The sequence below is a fragment of the Hemitrygon akajei genome, chromosome 22 (assembly GCF_048418815.1).
Source record: "Hemitrygon akajei chromosome 22, sHemAka1.3, whole genome shotgun sequence".
Lineage (NCBI taxonomy): Eukaryota > Metazoa > Chordata > Chondrichthyes > Myliobatiformes > Dasyatidae > Hemitrygon > Hemitrygon akajei.
This window is the reverse complement of record NC_133145.1, coordinates 41,385,871-41,405,504: the sequence shown is the minus strand read 5'-3', so window position 1 is coordinate 41,405,504 and position 19,634 is coordinate 41,385,871. Positions and strand designations below refer to the sequence as shown.

The window sequence follows — 19,634 nt, the reverse complement described above, 5'->3', positions numbered from 1 at the left end:
GCCAGGTCCTGATCTCCCTGTAAATTGGTTTCACTCATTTAACCAATGGTCTTGTATGCAGGGATTAGCCAAATGGATATATGGTGTGAGTATCCCAGGTGGGAGTGGGGTGCAACCTTGTAGGCTCCATGAACGTTCGTATAGACCAGGTCTAATATATTCTCTTCTCTGCTTGTGAAGTTGACGTGTTGGTTGAACTTGTTTAACTGGTATGGGCGGGTGGGAGGCTACTGCACAGGATCCGTGTAAACTGCAGAGAGTTGTAAAGTTAGTTGGCTCCATCATGGGTACTAGCCTCCATAGAATCCAAGACATCTTCAAACAGCGGTGTCTCAGAAAGACTGAGTCAATCATTAAGGACTCCCACCACCCAGGACATGCCCTCTTCTCATTACCACCATCAGGAAGGAGGTATGGAAGCCGGAAGGTACACACTACCTCATGACATTATTTCTGACTTTGCACTATTTATTTAATTAAACACACACACCCCACCCCCCCCCCATCCTCGTCATATGTGGGAGATACTTTCCTCTAAGTCGATGCATAATGTGAAATCGCATAATGTGAATAATTATTTAAATGCAGAAAATAGGGATGCGTTCCAGAGGGCTTCCTAAATATGTTTCATCTGTAATTTATTCACATTTTCATACCAATATGGCACAAAAGCAGTACCAAAGACAACATTTGTATTATATTTCATCAATTTAAGGTCATATTCAATGTAATAAATCATAGAAAGCTAACATCCTGGGGTGTATAGTACTCACCAACAATGGCAGGTGTGTTTGCTCCTTGAGATGAGTGGTTGTTGTGGTGTCGGGATCATATCAAGCACAGCAAGGGGTGAAGGAAGACTCACAGAACTCTTAGAGATGACATCGGTTTGAAGAAAGTGGTGAGGGTTGTTTGCTTGGCAGCATTTTGTTTTTCAGCATAAATTTGCTTGTAGGGAAGGAGGGTTGACAGCAGGGAACGACTGAAATGCTGACTCCATTCTAAACTTGGGTTCATGTCCATCGCCGTTTGTGCCAAGTGTTCCGACTTCCACCATTCCCTCACTGTTGGTAAACTCCCGGGATTTTCAAAATCGTCTGTTGCTTGCAGCATCTGAGAGATAGTTTGCCATAAAAATATAATACGTACGCCTTGAATGTGGATCACACCTTGGTCGAGTGGTTGAATCAGCGATGTTGTGTTAGGCGGCAGAAAACGCATTGTTATGTTAGGATGAATGCTGTCCAAATGTTTAGGATGGACTGGCGCATTAAAGAACTTTAAAGACAAGATTTTGTTCCCATCAGTAGCGTCCCATAGCTGTGTTACCTTCGGCTGATGCCACGCAGTTTATAATTTCCAACTTTTTGTCAAACGTTAAAGAGGTTCTCTGCCGCTCGGCTGATGGCCCAGGACATGACATCGGATGATTAGGAGGCACAGTTAAATACTTCAAGCACAAAATCACTGTACCGTAGGAAAAACCAACAGAAGTTTAAGAGCGCAAGATCGCGCACCCATACCTTACCAAAACCAATGCGAGACTGGCGGGAGTGAGACTGTGAGGCGCGTATACATGACTTGTACTGGCGGGAAAGAAGTGCTTCTCGCATTACTGTGAGTTTTGGACGCATATAAGGAGATGTTGGTAGAAATAGGTTCCTCGCATAACTGTGAATCCACATAGTCTGAAGACGCATATAACAAGGATAGAGTGTATATACTTACCATAATTCACATTTGTTTTCCTATATTTATCATATATTGTACTGCTGCCGCAAAGTTAACAAATTTCATGACATAACATACACTGGTGATATTAAACCTGATTCTAATTCTGCTTCTGAACTTTGGCAGGACTGTTCTTAAGCTGGTATGACTGAAGTCATCAGCAACAATAAGGCTAATGTTCAAATTCAACACCAACCATTATGCAAAAATATCCTTTACACTCAGTTTCAGTGTTCAATATAAACTGATAACGGAGCACATTTCTTGCAGGTATAAGACAGAAAAACTGTCCATAATTTAGTACTCATAGACCATAAATTTGGCTGCTGTAAGAGTTGTTATAGCTCTCTGTTGAATACTTTGATGTTAAAGATCAATATTCTAGTTTTGAATAACAAACATTTCCAACTCAGCAAATTGCTTTAGCTATACTCCTAAATCTTTAAGAAATATGTTCATTATATTGATTAAACTATATTGTTTTAACTACACTCCTAAATCTTCAAGAAATATGTTATTATATTGATTAAACTATATTGTAGGACATGAAGAAGAAATCCGTTTCTTAAAATTATGAATTTAGGAATCTTCAGAAAGTCTAAGAGTTTGACACTGTTGATTTCACCGGATCATCAGACAGTTCCGTAGGAACACCCCAGCAGTCCACTTTATAGGTTAATGGCAAAAGCAAATTCACTTTTAAAACTTTTCATAATGAAACACTGAGGTATAACACAGCTTAATCAGAAAACATGATGCATGTAAAGATACTCAGGACAGATGTAAACAAAGATACATAAAATGTGAATAGCTTTCATCCCCAATACCACTTTAAATGATCACTCTAGTATAAAACTGGAGTCAAGCTTCCATCCCATGACTCTTCTGAGCTAAATGGTGCTATAACACTAATTATGAACTGACAGTGTATGTCTCCTTTTCAGCTTTTACTGCCTCAGTGACGGTGATCACCAACAACACTTATATGGAAAGACACCCACCATGACCAAGGAAGGAAGAATAGAATCAACTTTTCAATTGAATGTGGTAGGATAGTTGCTGAATTACTGTATTATGGAAGGGTAACTGCTAGATGGTAGAACACTATTTCCACATCACCTAACCACTTTAAAGATGACCTTTTTTCCCCCTCTCAAGGTACAATGGTATGAGTCTATGCTTTTTCCAAGCACAGAGCTTCCAAGAACAGGCAGAGATGTTGCCGGGAATTTGACAAATTTAATTAAATTGTGCTGACCCTGATTCAAGGATAGGTTAGCTAACATTATGTCAGCAGATCCGCAGTCATAAACTCATAGAATCATACAGAATGGAATCAGGAACACGTACACACCAACCTATGGGTGCCCTTATGTATTGATGCCATCTCTCAGCGCTTGGTCCTTGGCCTTCTATGCCAAAATGATTCAAGTACATATAGATACTTCTTAAAATTCTGAGAGCAACCTATTTCAATCACTCCCTCAGACAGTGCATTCCAAGTAGTTTCCTCCCTCTGGGTGAAGAAGTTCATCTCCAAATCTCCAAATATCTTCACCTTATGTTAAATTTATTTCCATTAGTTTTATTATCTATTTATTTGGTTAGTTATTTAGAGATAGAGTGCAGAACAGGCCCTCCCCACCCAATGGGCCACATTCCCAGCAACCCATCAACTTATTTAAACTCAGCCTAATCATAGGCCAATTTACAATGACTAACTGACCTACTAACTGGTATGTTTTTGGACTGTGGGAAAAAACCAGATCATCTGGAGGAAATTCATGCGGACACGGGGAGAATGTACAAACTCCTTACAGACAGCGCTGGAATTGAGCTCTGAACTCTGATGTCTTGAGCTGTAATAATGTCGCGCCAACCTCCACACTACCATGGCATCCCATAAGGGGAATACTTCCAGCGTTATACCTGATATACACCCCTCATAATTTTATATACTGTATCTCCATCAGGTTCCTTAATTTCCTCTGTCCCAGAGAGAACAAATCTAATTTCTCTGTCCCAGGCAACATCCCAGTAAATCTCCTCGGCACCCTCTCCAGTTTCGCCAAATCTATTGCCAAGAAAATCTGTATTTTGTGATTTTTTAAAATTGCACCTAAATATTTACATTAAGTAAAAAAATGAGGTATTTTGCTCTCACTTTGAACAATGATTGAACAATTGAGAACTTCTTTTTTAAATGTAGCTATTATGTTGGCTTTGATAATATCCAAGTAATTCAACTATGATTATTTCACATTTGTTAAAATTTACTATACTTCTGCAAGGAATGATGAATTTAAACACTTCAGTTAATTGGAAGATGGAGAATTCTGCTTCATGACTGAAGTTTGCAAAAATTATTCGTATGCACTAGCATTTAAGAAAAATACACCAGCTATCACCAGCCAGTCTCTGCCTCGTCCCTTCCTTTTAATACTGGCAATCTCCCCTCTATATACTCTCTGCCTTGGATTCCTCCAGCAGTTTGATTTTTGTGCTGGATTACGGCATTTCCTGTGTCCTGTGTCTGCACAAAAACACTGATTCATTATTCCATTTCTGCTTATAGAAGCTTACAGTATGTAAACTGGTTCCAGAGTTTGCCTCATTAAACAGAGACTGCATTGGGAAAAGCTATAAAGCATGTTAGGATTTGCTGAAAAGGGCATGAAAGGTGCTACCTAAATAGATAATAATCTTCAACTGTATTAATATTGAATACAATTTAAGTAAATATTAAGATAAGTACGTAAATCACAGACTGTGTACACCTTCTATGTTCCTTTCAGTGAATAATTTTCCTTGACTGTAAGCAACTCCTTCACAGCATTGTAATGATTAATTATGACTAAAATTTTAGTGCTGACTCTATTCTGATGGATCTGTTAATCACTGTAATATTGAAAGAAAATTATTGGATCTTAACTTGGAGTCTACTTTAAGACAAATGCTGGCCAAGTCTTACGCTGAACTCAGCAATTAAAGATATTCACTTTTGCTCATCAGCAACAACGAGAGTTGGCAAACAGAGAAGTGGTTGAGCGGTTTGTGGACTTGTGCAAGCTTAACACCTTGGGTCTCAGTATGGACAAGACGTGGACTTCACAAAGGTGCAAGATAACCACTCTCTACTGCACTTCAACTGCTCCTCTGTGGACAGTTAAGAGAACCAGGTTTCTTGGGTCACACATCACAGATGATCTTCAATCAAGGAAGCACAGCAGTGTCTCCACTTCCTGAGTAGATTGAGGTGAGCGAAGCTCCCTGCCCCCCACTCTAACCACATCCTACTGGAGCACCATTGAGATTACGCTGACCAGCTGTATCCCTGTCTGGTATGGGATTTGTAAGGCATCTGACTGCAAAACTCTGCAACAGATTGTGAGGACTGCTGGGAGAATTATATAGGTTTCTACCTTCCCTCCACCCCATCCCAGGACACTTACTAGAAGCGCTGTGTTTGCAGAGCCCTCAACTTTGTCAAGGACCCCTCTCATCCATCCCACAATCTCTCACTGTCAAGCAGAAGGTACCGCAGTATAAGAACAAGAATTGTGTTAGGCTGGGTAACAGCCTCTTCACCCAGGCTGTGAGACTTCTGAACACCCTACCACCAGTAGCATTATAGTGTTGTATATTTAACTATATGTTGTACATACATTTAATGTCAACTTGTACATCCAGAGAATTTTTATTATCTGTTAATATTACTGTGTTAACATTTTTTATGTCCTGAAGAAGGGTCTCGGCCTGAAACATCAACTGCTTATTTACTTCCATAGATGCTACCTGACCTGCTGAGTTACTCCAGCATCTTGTGTATGTTACATGGGATCTATGTACTGTGTTTTGCACCTTGATCCCAGAAGTAAGTTGTTTTATTTGGCTTTAGACATGTGTATGGTTGAACAGCAATAAACTTGAACTTGAACATTTCTTCAGAGTCCAGATATTCCAGCCATTTCCAAGTCAACTGTTGCTGAAGCAGGCTTTTAGATTTCTCATTTGCAGCATTTCTTTCTAAGACCCAATTTCTGAGCTCGTATGCAACAGTAGTCAAGTGATTTTAATTTTTGACAGAGGGAAATGAGCAAATCCAAACTGGATCCCTTGCTTGATTATCCTTTGCACTGATTTTAATGAGGAAGAAAATCAGATAAGGTGTGCAAGCCAATTAGCTATTGCAAAATTTAAACAATCATATCCCACATCTGTTCAATTGAAATTAATTTGCATCATTTCTGATTTAACTGTTAGCTTTGGCTTCCCCCAACCCTCCTCCAACAAGTTATTATTGTATAAATTTACAATAATCAAAGATAAGTATTTTTGTAGCTCTGATTATAAATATGCCTGTCAGTGTAAACTCTAAATATAAATCTCTCCTACCCTGGTCGGACATACGGTTGGCAAATCCAGTGAGGAAGAGGCAAATGGTTTTCTTTAGTTTCTTCTTCCTTTAAGTTAGATATTTCATCCTACAGACATGAGGAAATTATAAATATTTCCAATAGAATAATGCAAACAATTATTTCAAATTCTGCAAGTTCTTATTTACCATGGGTAAAATCTACCTCTTATTTGAGTTCATTGCCACCTACAAATGGGGAGGTACCTTCACTGCTCGAACATTCTCCCCCACCCCCCCCCCCCCAATCATGTTACATTCCAAATTCAGCCTTCAAAATTGACTTTTTCCTGATTCTGATAACAATATAGTAGAGTTTTAAAACCTCTGGCCACAGATGGTGCAGGTTTTCCCAGTAGGAGTTGGCTGCCCAGGATTTGTGGCTACGTCCATAGTCAGATTGCTGAAGGGATTGGGAGTCTGAGTCCAGCTATAAAAGAACTCTCAGAGGTAGCCAAGTGAAACCTACTGGTTATGGATGAAGAGGAGTGATGGCAGCTGAGCCCTAAAATGACCCATAGTGACTAGATGTGAAGTGGGGGGGGGGGTGCCTGGGACACTGAGTCACACTGTTGTGCCCTCTCAACATGTAGTGGGCTTAACTTGACAAAACATCTAAGAAGAGGAGTGCCCACCTGATGCTCCCTGAGAAGCAAATACCACCCACCAAGCCCCACCTCAATATCTCTATGCTATGACCTGAGTTAGGATCTGCTTATCAACAGGACTGAAACATCTAGTCCTATGAGTTCAAACTGAAATCATTTCTGATGGAGAGATCCATGAGAAAGATCAACCAGAAACTGTCACTGTTTCTCACCTCAAAGATGCTTGCTGCCCACTTGAGTATTTCTAAACTTTTCTACTTTGTTTTCCTGAAAAACTAATTGATGTGGCATCTCCAGGACTATGTACTCCAAAGCTCTTCTGCATGATCTTCCATCGCCACTCTAAATAATCTATAGTCAATATAAAGATTTAATACTGAAACCAGCAAGTAGCACTTGCCCTTCATCAATGTGCAGTAACTTACTTTGGTTGCTTTTACCCTTACATTACAAATTTACAATTCTCATCCACAAGTTCATATTCTTTTCTGCCTTGCACTCTCCCTTCATCCATGACTACACCCACCTTTATAGTCCTACCACAAATTTAACATCCTTCAGACTCTGGGCATTCTTCACCCAGTGAATAGCTACATAGTCCTGCACTATGGGTGGAATTTCTTCTCTACCTCTCAGCCTTCAAGGTAACTTTGACAATAGCTTAAAAAGTTCTTACTTTATGTTATATAATGCTTTTTTTCAAAAATATGGTTATGAATTTAAAAGCTGAAAGTTAACAAAGCATCTTGCAATTAAAAGGCTCATGTTAATTTTAATGTGGTTAATGTCATTAGCATAATGAGCTATTCTTTGCGAATGCAACTGGCACAGTGTAGCTCAGTGTAACAGTCAAAAGCAATTGCACTGTAAGGTGATACTACATTGCATTTGAAACTGAGCATTACATTGCAGAATAATCAAATCCAACTAGGCCTTTTAGAGAACATTTTCCGCTGCACATTCTAAAGAAATCATGTTAATAAACTGTTTGTATTTTAACAAAATCAAAACCAGTTTCATTTTCAACCAGGTTTGTATTATTGTTGTGCCATCCTAATTTTATTCTGTAATAAATTAGCTGAATATATCTTTGCACAAAAAGAACAAATCTTCAGGAAAACAATATTAATTTCTTTAATGCTAAATGTATCTATCTTTCCCCTTCAAAATATTTACATTGTCTTTCAGCAAGAGATATACTTATTGTGGGTATGAGCACCAATTCCTTGATTATATCATGATTGTGCATACCTGACACCTTCGTTTAAGTTCTTTGTTGACCTCAATAATGGCCTCCAGAGTTTTCACTTTTGCTAATTCCTCTCTTAATTCATGGTAAACCTGTAGCCTATAAAAAGTACAGGTCTCTGTTCAGTAAAATACATATTGACAAATAACACAATGTGTTACATCAAAAGTTTTCAATTTTTAAAATGTAATAGCTAGTCCAACAGGAAAGATTTTAAAAGGTTTTAAAATCAGACGAAGTAAAAATTCGGTAGCTGCTCTAAATCTGATAACTACTTTCCTCTCCTGGTTGTGCATAGTACAGTGGGCACAATGGGGCTCCATTCATTTTTATTACACAGGTATCAGCTACCTAGGGGCATCTATTGGTAATACAGGGAACACCACATGCAATCATACACCTCATTTACTTTCCCCATTCAAGGACACAGTAAAATGGAATTACACCTTCAGGTAGTAGAGCTGATTATTTAATTTTGGTTATCTAAAATCAGGTGTGGAATAAAAGGACATAATGGCAAATTTGAGTCAGAGATGAAGTGAAGTAAGTTTCCTTCAAATAACATTTCCTATATAATCACACAAAATATCATTCAAACTCACTAGAAAAATTGCTTAATCTTTGCTGCTGTGTGACATACTGAAAACAGAACATTCAAATTGCTTAGATTTAATCCACCTTCACACCATTGAGAGTTTGTCAGCTTCCATCAAAATGGAGATGATCCTGCTGACCCAATGGACTAACCCTTTCCAAGAGGATCAATTACATTTCAAAGCTTCTATTAATATGTAATGGTAACTCCTATCATCCCATCCATACAATAAATTGTAAGTATTTCACAGACTACTTCTGAAAACACCAGACACTTGCATTTCATTGGTGCTCTTAATACAGGAAATAGCCTAGGGAGAGTCACATAAATGACATCAGATGAAGTGTGGCATTGAGCCAAGAACGGGAAGATTAAAAACTAACATGAGTTTCCCTCTCTGCCCCTGAAAGCTTTGTAAGAAACGGCCTCTTGATGATGTGGGGAAATTGAAAAATAATAACTTTAATTCTTTTTTTAAAATTTTTCCCCAAATAATCTTTCTTTTCTTGATTTTTTACTATCCTTCTGCCCCTTAACACACAAAGATGTCTCTCCACCCTCCAACACGGAGGACACTAAATAAATACAAAGATCAGAATCAATCCACAATTTGTAGCAATTTCAAGTCTTCTAACAATGGAGTTAATTTTATAGAATAGGCCACTTCAATATATTAAAAATATTAGACATGATGCTGTATACCAGAATAGTGCAAAACAGAAGATCTTGTTTCGTATTTCCAATAATGAAGTTTTGTTTTTTAAATAGACTCTCCAATACAAAAGGCACATACAAATGGTAGTCCTTACTACTTGCCTGTTATCTCTGTATAAACTGCAATAATTTTTGGTAAGAAAACTAGAGACAAAGCATCTTCTTCTGTTTCTGTCATTTAAATTTGTTCCTTTATTCTTTGATCCCAACACAATCTATCTGTCAACTTTCCTGAATATGTTACAATGAAGGACTGTGGTATTGCAGCTCTTGCTTTTATACAATTCAGGTAACTAGACTGGGTTTACAAGATGCACAGTTGTCAGAATCAACTGCGTTAGGATAAAGTGAACAGCTTTTTGAGATGATTCTAGGTGGCTTCAGGGAACATTTGTTTCAATTCCTGCAGCCTCTTCTCCCCCAATCTCAAACTCATTCAATCCCCCAGCTCATGGCACCATCCCCAAATCTGTCAATAGGAAATGGGTCTCACTTATCATTACTTCTGAGAGTGTTAGGCCAATGATAGATCTTCAGGCTCATTGCAGGGGCTTCTCGGTTGACAATCTTCCTATTCCAATGTCATGAAGCCATAATACAAATTAAAAGAGACTCAGACGGCATCAAAGTACACACGCCACTTAATGTTCAGACCATCACATTTAAGAATATTTACAGAGCATACATTTAAGAAAATCCAAGGAAATAGCTATAATTGTGTACCTTGTCAAAAAGAGAATGGTGCTTTGTCTATCATATGTTATTCTTCAGCTATATTCATGTTGCTGTCTGGCAAAAGGTGCTCATAACCTTCAACTTTATAAACACTGGCTTATTCCTGGGAATCAGCAGGAACATTGTTTTCTATAGTCTATAAATAAATTTATCACCTGAGCAATCGTGGAACATCATACATTAATAACTTGTCCTACAGTTTCATTAGTAAATGCTGAATGTATTTCTGTGATTAATGTTGATCTGGAGCAGTTCAATCTGTACAGTGCAAAAAAGCAGAGGATCCTGTCCACATTGTTCAAAACAAGTTGACCAGGCAGACTGTATTGAAGCCAATATTGAAGAAAGTTTGCTCATTAACTCACGTGTGATGCCAGAGTTTGAAGAGATGGGCTCTGACAAATGAAAGTGGACAGGGGTACTGGCTGACAATCTCTAAATACTCTTCTGCCATCTCCCACACAGGTGGCTTTCGGCCTTCAAACAGAGCTGGGTTGTGCAGATTTCCCTCTGTCAGAGAAAGGTACAGAAATTGTAGACTCTAAAGTTACAGTTACAAATATCTTCTATACCCTAAAGCTACATATGAGCTACATCTAGTGTTTAACTCAATTGTTACTTGTACATGGGACATATCAAAGTACTAGACCGTTGTAAGAGAGAATCATGCTTCCTCTATCTCAATTCTTTATCTTAATTTCAAGTGACAACATCAGAAATGAGAACCTAAGTGTTGACTTTACCTTATTTAGAATCATATGAAAAAAAAAGTGATGCATCCTTAGGTACTATAAATCTTAGGGAATATGAGATTGAACACAGAATACATCAAGTAAAAAGCACTGTGCTTAACATAAGATGCTGTAATAACTGCCATTTAATAGCAAAAACTTAAAAATGCTGATAACAACTCTTCTAAGATTTATTTTCAACAGAAAAATATGGCAATATCTCAAAATGAAAAAAAAATGGAATGGACGTCAGTCAAATACAAGATTATGAACATAAGGAAGCATTTACAGTATGGCTTCAATTTATCATCTGATGTCCACTCAGACAAAACACAACGGGGTCCAACAACATCATGTTAGAATGCCTCATCTCTCAGGCTCAGAGACAATTTTAAGTTGATGGCTCATCATTACTGATGTCTCCGCACAGCAGCAACAAGACTCCTCCAATTTGCAAAATCAAAAGTCATATAATCTGAAAGATATTTATGCAGAAATAGTTCCAGGACCTGGAGTTTTTCTTGCCTACTACAGGATAGGTCACAGTGGTTGAAATGAAGAGCGTTTCATATGGGCACACTGCTAATGTAAGATCAAACTTATAGATAAGCTGAAGATACCATAGCGATATTAATTCCAATAAAACTGCAGTCTCTTTCTTTTCCTACCTGAACCTTAGCTTGAACTGATATATTGCATTCTGATTGATTGATTGACTGTTGTATTTGATGACTCATCAACTGCACAGAGAAACCTGTGTGGGAGAACATTGACTCTACTGCATTTTAACTGGTATGTAAAAACACTTCAGTAATCCTCCTTCTGATTTTCATGATATATTCTGTAAATGGTACATGCTGGGAAAATAACCTGGCTCCGAATGATCAAAACTACAAGTCAGTTTTAGTCTGATGACTTAGAACAATTGTGATTTATATAGGAACATATTTTGAAGCATTACTTATACAAGTTATCTCACTGAAATGCCTGGTGTTACAATCACAGCAAATAAGATTTATTACTTTCTCTCTACTTGAATTCTTCCTTTCTCATTAAACCTGTTTCTCTAACCATTTCCGGTTTTGATGAAAGATCCAGTCAGAAATTATTTCTGCCTCTCATTCTGCTAAATTAACTTGCTGAGCATTTACAGCATTATCTGCTTCTATTTCATCACTATTTCTTCAAAAATAAGTATGAATTATTATTTATTCTATCTTTTATTGCAGAAAGAAATGTAGCCTTACAGATCTGACAGGACTATGGCCTAACAGTGCTGTTTTTAAAAAAAATATATAATTTCCAACTGGTTATTTTCCATGTAGGTGGCCTTTATAACAAGAGGAATTGAGTATAGGAGTAAAGAGGTCCTTCTGCAGCTGTACAGGGCCCTGGTGAGACCCCACCTGGAGTATTGTGTGCAGTTTTGGTCTCCAAATTTGAGGAAGGACATTCTTGCTATTGAGGGAGTGCAGCATAGGTTCACAAGGTTAATTCCCGGAATGGCGGGACTGTCATATGCTGAAAGATTGGAGCGACTGGGCTTGTAAACACTAGAATTTAGAAGGATGAGAGGGGATCTGATTGAAACATATAAGATTATTAAGGGATTGGACACGCTGGAGGCAGGAAGCATGTTCCCGCTGATGGGTGAGTCCAGAACTAGAGGCCACAGTTTAAGAATAAGGGGTAGGCCATTTAGAACAGAGATGCGGAAAAACTTTTTCACCCAGAGAGTGGTGGATATATGAAATGCTCTGCCCCAGAAGGCAGTGGAGGCCAAGTCTCTGGATGCTTTCAAGAGAGAGAGAGTTAGATAGAGCTGTTATAGATAGCGGGGTCAAGGGATATGAGGAGAGGGCAGGAACGGGGTACTGATTGTGTATGATCAGCCATGATCACAGTGAATGGCGGTGCTGGCTAGAAAGGCCGAATGGTCTACTCCTGCACCTACTGTCTATTGTCTAAGTATAAACATACATACTATTACTTCATTGCACATTACATTGACCTAACAACACTGCAATGAATCACAAGTATTCTCAGTACCTTTGACAATCCAAGCAGAAGGTAAAATATATTTGTTTGCCTTCATAATACAGGTATCCCCCGCTTTCTAAAAGTTCACTTTACGCCACTTTGCTTTTACGAAAGACCTACATTAGTACCTGTTTTGCTAACCGAAAGAAATCCGAAGAGGATTTTCGCTTTTACGAAAAATGCGAAAAGCGAAAATAGCGTTCAGTGTTTGTTTTGCAGCAAGCCATTACTGTATAGAGGCAGTGCGCACCCCGAGCAACGAGAGTGGTGCTGCCAAGCTCCTTCCTTGGGAACTGCACTCAGTATCAAGCCGCCATAGCTTTGAACTGTGTCTGTGAGCATCTGTGCTTTATCTCGAATTATTTTGTGCATCCGTTAACAAGATGTGTCCTAAGGTATCAGAAAAGCCTAAGAGAGCTCGTAAGGGTGTTACGCTTAGCGTAAAACTGGATGTAATTAAGAGTTTCGATCGGGGTGAACGAAATAAAGACATCGTTTGTGCATTGAACTTGCCTGCGTCCACCATTCGTAATATTTACACGCAGAGAGAAAGAATCTTGAAAGCTGCCGATGCTACTATTGGTTCTGCTAGTAGCAAAGTAGTCTCTTTTAGTCGGCATCATTCCTGCTTTTACTATATGTTAGTGTTATTTTAGGTTTTACGTGTTATTTGGTATGATTTGGTAGGTTTTTTTTGGGTCTGGGAACGCTCAAAAATTTTTCCCATATAAATTAATGGTAATTGCTTCTTTGCTTTACACCATTTTGGCTTACTAAAGGTTTCATAGGAACGCTCTGCTTTCGGATAGCAGGGGAAGCCTGTACCTCCATTGAACTGAAATGTATGAAAAATAAGTACTGAAAAATAAGTACTTCATGGTACCATGACATTGCACATGAGAAGTCAAGATCAAATGTAGTCTTCTAATGAAAAGCGATCGGGAAATAGCAGATTATTAGACCAACCTGTATAAAAAATAATTTAAATTCTACCATATAATTCTGCACATTCTATCCTTAATTTGTAGTCAAGTTTCTGAAAAGTACAAAGTTAATACTACTAAATGTCAACATTAACTGGGAGAGCATTAGTATTGTAGGAGCTATGTATCTGTGTCCTATCTGCATTGTATGCTGTGTTGCATGTTTATTATGTCTGTTAGTCATGTGGGTGGGGGCGCATGGGTGAAGAGTTATAATTATGTGTTCATGCTTTTTAATAACTCTGGTTAGTTTAGAACTAGGGAGTAGGTTGGGGTGATATCATTTTGTTGACGGTTTAATTCCATTTATTTTGTTTAACTGTGTTTAATTTTGTTTAACCATTTGCATTTAATTTTGCTTAACTTCACTTCATTCTACTTAAATTCTTTAAATATCGCTAGTTTTAGTTTCATTAATTATATCGCTTCAAGATTGTTTGTTTTGCTAGTTTCTTAATGAAAGATCAAATACATTTCTTTAACTTTGAACATTATTATTATTAGAGTCTATGGAAGATGCCTCAATTGGGATTAACCGCCACCTACCCACCCCCTCACCCAAGCCTGGTCACTAAACTGTGTTGGTTGTTTGGGTAGCTGCTACAAGTATAATACATAGAGTGTTCTTGAAATGCTTTTGCCAAGTCCAACCCCAAAGGGGCAATACTGGAATCAGTCTTGGGATATGAACGTAAGCAAGTAGAAACACTGGCAGAGGAAAATATTTGATGCAACAAATGCAATAGTTATATTTGGCAGACTTATGAAAAAGGACAGAAAACTTTAAACTGGAGTAAATTTTATAGTGCTGAATATAAACAAATTGCAAACAAGGACTTGAAGGTAAATCTGTGTTATAACATGGAGGCATTCAGTATATATATCAGTTGCAGAAATGGCATATAGCATTTAATCTAGTGAAATGTGAGATATTACACTTCGGGAGATCAAATGTTAATGCTAATGGCGAGATCAAATGTTAATGCTAATGGCAAGATCCTTAACAGTGCTGATGTACAGAATGATGCTGGGGTCCGAGTTCGCAGCTCCCTGAAAGTGGATGCGCAGATTGATAGGGTGGTAAAGAAGGTGCATGACATGCTTCCCTTTATTAGTCGAGGCACTGAGTTCAGAGTCGGGAAGTTATCGTGCATCTTTATAGAACTCTAGTTAGTCCCACATCTGCATTCATTTCTGGTCACCACCTTATAGGAAGGATGTGGAGGCTTTGGAGAAGGTGCAGAAAAGGTTTAACACGGATTAGGGGCATGTGCTATGAAGTGTGAATAGACAAACTTATTACTTTGGAGCGGCAGAGCCTGAGGGTAGACTGATAGAAATTTATAAGATTATGAAAGGCACAGAATAGACAGCTGGTATCTTTGTCCGTACTAGAGGCTAAACTTTTAAGGTGAGAGGGGTGAGCTTAAAGGGGACGTGCAAGGCATTTTTTAAAAATAGAATGATAGGCACCTAGAATGCAATGACAGATTTGGTAAGGGAAACAAATATGATGGGGGTGTATAAAAAGCTCTTAGATAGGCAACATAAGTGTGCAGAGAATGGAGAGATATGGAGATAGTGTAGCTGAAAAGATTAGTTCAGTTAATTACTAATTAGATCAGCAAAATCTGTTCCTGTGCTGCACTGTTGTATGTTCTATGTTTTTTAAAAAAATACAGTCAATTCTGCAAGTCATTCGATCTGTTCGTTACATGATATTACCGATGGGAGGTCAGGGTCAAGACTAATCCACTAGTGAATGTAGCATATTAATAGACCAGACTGTAGAGGGGGATCTTAATCCCAATCTTACAATCCCACATTCTTTCCATTTTTTAATGATTTTAGTTAAATGGAATAACTAATAGATTTTGCTATTACAGCAAGCTGACTGGGATAAAGATAATTCCCTGTAGCAACAACCACTTTTGGAAATACTAAACTTGAGGTATTACAGGTCAATAATTGACAAGAGGATGCAACTGAAACGTGACAAGTTTGCTTCAGTGGTATACGTGGATTTTAGCAATTTATGATGGTATATCTTTATATAGTATTAAGCTTTCGTCAAAGGGAACCACATATAGAAACAGAGTTCACACAGAGATATATTGCAGCAAAGAATGGATACTTAAGTGCAAAAATAAACCATGCTAATTAGAAATAAGATGAAGTAATTCTCCTTTGAGCACATACCTGCACTCATTACACCTTGTACATCAGTTTCTCGAAAGCATCGCTCCACATCACTTAAGTACTGGATATTGCCATTTGCAAAAACTGGAATGTTCACTTCTTTCCTGTGTTGAAGAGAGTTTTTCCACTTAGTTTATGAAAATATTTAGGTATCACATTAATGTTTGATTTTCAATGTAGCTGAATGATATCAAATGTGTCTTTACTTGCGTATATTAAACTTTAAAGTGGAAGTTGTTAACTGTAATTTGTCAGAGCACTTTGTTAAAAGATAACCAAGTATTACAATATGGAAATAATCCAATGAATGAATCAATCTTTACCACAAATCTATTTTACAAATATATTGTTCAAGAAGAAAATTGTCAAATTTCTATTTTCATTTGAATATTATTAATCCAGTACATTGTATTCCCTAGTCCAAATCAAATAGGCTGCTTACATATGCATTGTCTACAGCCTTTAACTCCGTAGGGGAAAAATATGATGCTCCTTCACTACCCAGTAATCCTTCATGCCACTGAAATTTTAGGTGAGCAAACTTCCTTTAGAACTCACAGTCCTAGAACTTTGAATTCAATTTTTTTTCCCCAATTTTTATCTGAACGTAATACTGGGAGAGGCAATGAGCAATGGAGAGACCAGCAAAAATGATGAACATTAGCTCCCCATGTTAAATAATATGCACTAACAGATACACAGAGATTTAGTGACATGAAATTTAAGGAATTGTAGAAAAAATAGCAATTATTGAGAGATGGATAATATGAAGACTTTCTAGTCAAGGACAAACAATTACTCCTCTCCTTTTCTTCTCTTCTTTATACTCCACTTACTGAAGTTGTCCGCTGAGCTGACAAGTGTGTATTTATGAATTGAACTTTGTGCTTTGAATGACTATAAACAGCCTGCTTTCATTAAACAGCTTTAATCTGTACAATTTATGCTGCACATACCTACACAGAAAGACCAACTAAAGTCTCCCATTATTAAAGTTCTTTACAATAGTTTTCAATGTGTAACGTAGTGAACTTGTGGGCAAATGATAAAGTAGGAAAATTGTTTTCCACTATGTATTATGGGAACAAATCACGTGAAAGAGCAATCCGTAATTCTTTATGGGGAGATGGGAAGAGATCTGAAAAATAACGGGTGAATGTGAAAGAGTCAGCACTATCTTTAATGTATGGAGATTTGCACAGTGGAAGGTTAAAATTAACATTAAAATTAAAAAGCACTCGTACCTAATGACTCTTTGGTCAAGAAGGCAGAGCAATGTCTCCACTTACTGAGCACACTGAAGAAAATATGACTCCCCCCACCCCCATTCTAATCTATTTTCACAGGACCACCATTGAGAGTGACATGACTCGCTGTATCACTGCCTGGTAAGGGAATTGCAAGGAATCTGACTGCAAGTCCTAACAAAGGATGCAAGGACAGCTGAGAGGATTAGTGGGGTCTCTCTTCCACCCATCAGATATTCATCCGCAGCGCTGCCTACACAGGGCCCTTAGTATTGTCAATGATCTCTTACATCCATCCAACAATTTCTTTGACCCCCCCTACCATCAGACAAGAGGTACCATAGTATTAGGACAAGAACTGTTAGGATGGGAAACAGCTTTTCTCCCCGGGCCGTAAGACTACTAACCATCCAGGTCTCATAACCTATGAAGCACCTGTGGTATTATACTGTTTACTTTGTAACTTGTGTTGAAAATGCATCTTATTATTTGTTAATTTATTTGTGGTAATATTTCTTTCTGTGTTGTGTCTGTGAGTTATATGTACTGTGCTGTGCACCTTGGTCCGGAGAAACATTGTTTCGTGTCATACTATATGTGTATACTGTCAAATGACAATCAACTGAACTTGAACTTGAGGCTTTTATATGATAGTCAAGGTGAGAGCATAATATTGGTAGTTCTGAAATTCAAATTTTATAACTTTCACAAGTTTAAAATAATTTATTCATAGTCAGATCAAGTGAAAACTAAACAAGCTATAAATTTTAAATGAACATGACCATAAATGAGCCAAGATTTCATTTCTAACTGGGCTCCATCCACCATGCAGATGAGAAAGAGAGTAAGGATTAATATACTTGTTACCTATTATCGTGCACAACATTATTGGCTACTTACCTCACAGCTTTTATGTGTTCCCAATCAGCCACTCCAGTCAGGGGCCCCTTTTGTTCCTTTGTACGACCATGAACAGTCAGCAGCTGAAAAGGATTGGAATTTTTTTCATTATATATGCATTATAAAATCAGAACATATGGAAAGGACATGACAAGCAACATAATTCTTTTGTTTAGCTACAAAATATAACAAGTTTAGTCGAAATGGAGAGAAAGCCACTATCTTTGCCCCATTAAAGGCTTTGAATTTCTGCTGACTGATTTAATACATCTGATTATTAGGGCTAATCATTGAAAAGTGAATGCATCTCAACTTCCATATTTTCAAATGGAACTGGATTTCCAAAGTGAGGTTAAACAAATTCATAAAGTCCACCAAGTTTTAATACATTTAGGATTAAGGTAGGTTTGTGTTTAAAATCCATACCCATGCAAAGTAAACAGAGTGAATGCAAGCTTATCAATGTAGGTGCTTATTGCAGTAAGGAATCACATTGGTTTGACCTCAAATTCTGACCCAGTCTCCGAGCAACGTGTCAATCTTGTCCTTAAACAATTAATATAATACACCATTACTATGATGTTACAGCTTTTATTCTGGAGGAAAATATTTGAAATCAATTATAACACAAGACTTTGAGTTAATTTTTCATGATTTAAAATTCAGAACATCAAAAACCCAGACATCATTAGTTACATAGTGTGCATGGTTAGGTCATTTAAAAAATCATCCATTGCTTACATAAACCATCTCAAGCCTCAGCTGAAGTAAGTAATTGTGCATATCTGAAATATTCAATATCAGTTAACAACAATACTTGGTTAGGATAAGTCATTAATTGTGCAAGGGAACAGTCCAATTGTCCAAATGCTCAAATTTTGACTTTGCTAACTGTGCATAAATTATATTACCGGTATATAGTTACCTATAATTACTTATGGACATCCACTTTGAATTGCTGAGTAATACATGGCTCCAAACATGACACAGTACAGGAATAAACAATATGTATTGTTAAATATTTCTTAAAGTATTCCAAAAATTCAGAACACTGACCACATAATGCATTTGAAACCAATTTTCTCACGCTGGTGGGAAACCACAGGCTGAGCCAAACCAACAATTTACAAATGATAATCACATCCAAATATGTGCTAGACATGTGCCACATATTTTCCAATGTTCAGCAATCAAGATTATTAGAAAGTAAAATATGTACTTTAATTACCTGACAACCTGCCTTCTCCAGCATTTTTGCATATTGCACAGTTTTACTGACTTCTGGGAAGACACGAATTTTGCAGGTGATGGGAACAGAGATTCTCTTATGTGCCTCAGAAACTAAGAAAACAGAATAAGTTGAATGCATTACATTTATTTTTCTTATGTTGTCCTCTGTTTAATCTCATTCCATGACATAAACAAGTATTTGCTCTTAAGCCTCTATAGTTAAACACACCAGGATGTCACCCAGCTGATTTTATTAAA

General features: G+C 37.5%; 1 protein-coding gene across 4 annotated transcripts in view; it reads right to left on the bottom strand.

Annotated features, from left to right (window-relative positions):
• dus1l (dihydrouridine synthase 1-like (S. cerevisiae)) overlaps nucleotides 1-19,634 on the bottom strand; it is a 100,234-nt gene that overhangs the window by 66,411 nt on the left and 14,189 nt on the right. For all 4 annotated transcript variants that reach the window (XM_073026081.1, XM_073026083.1, XM_073026082.1 and 1 more), the window contains 6 exons: nucleotides 19,375-19,487; nucleotides 18,147-18,229; nucleotides 16,000-16,103; nucleotides 10,412-10,556; nucleotides 8,005-8,101; nucleotides 6,127-6,215 (listed from right to left, as the gene is read on the bottom strand). In XM_073026081.1, the coding sequence (XP_072882182.1) occupies nucleotides 6,127-6,215; nucleotides 8,005-8,101; nucleotides 10,412-10,556; nucleotides 16,000-16,103; nucleotides 18,147-18,229; nucleotides 19,375-19,487 (631 nt within the window). The remainder of the gene's footprint in view (nucleotides 1-6,126; nucleotides 6,216-8,004; nucleotides 8,102-10,411; nucleotides 10,557-15,999; nucleotides 16,104-18,146; nucleotides 18,230-19,374; nucleotides 19,488-19,634) is intronic.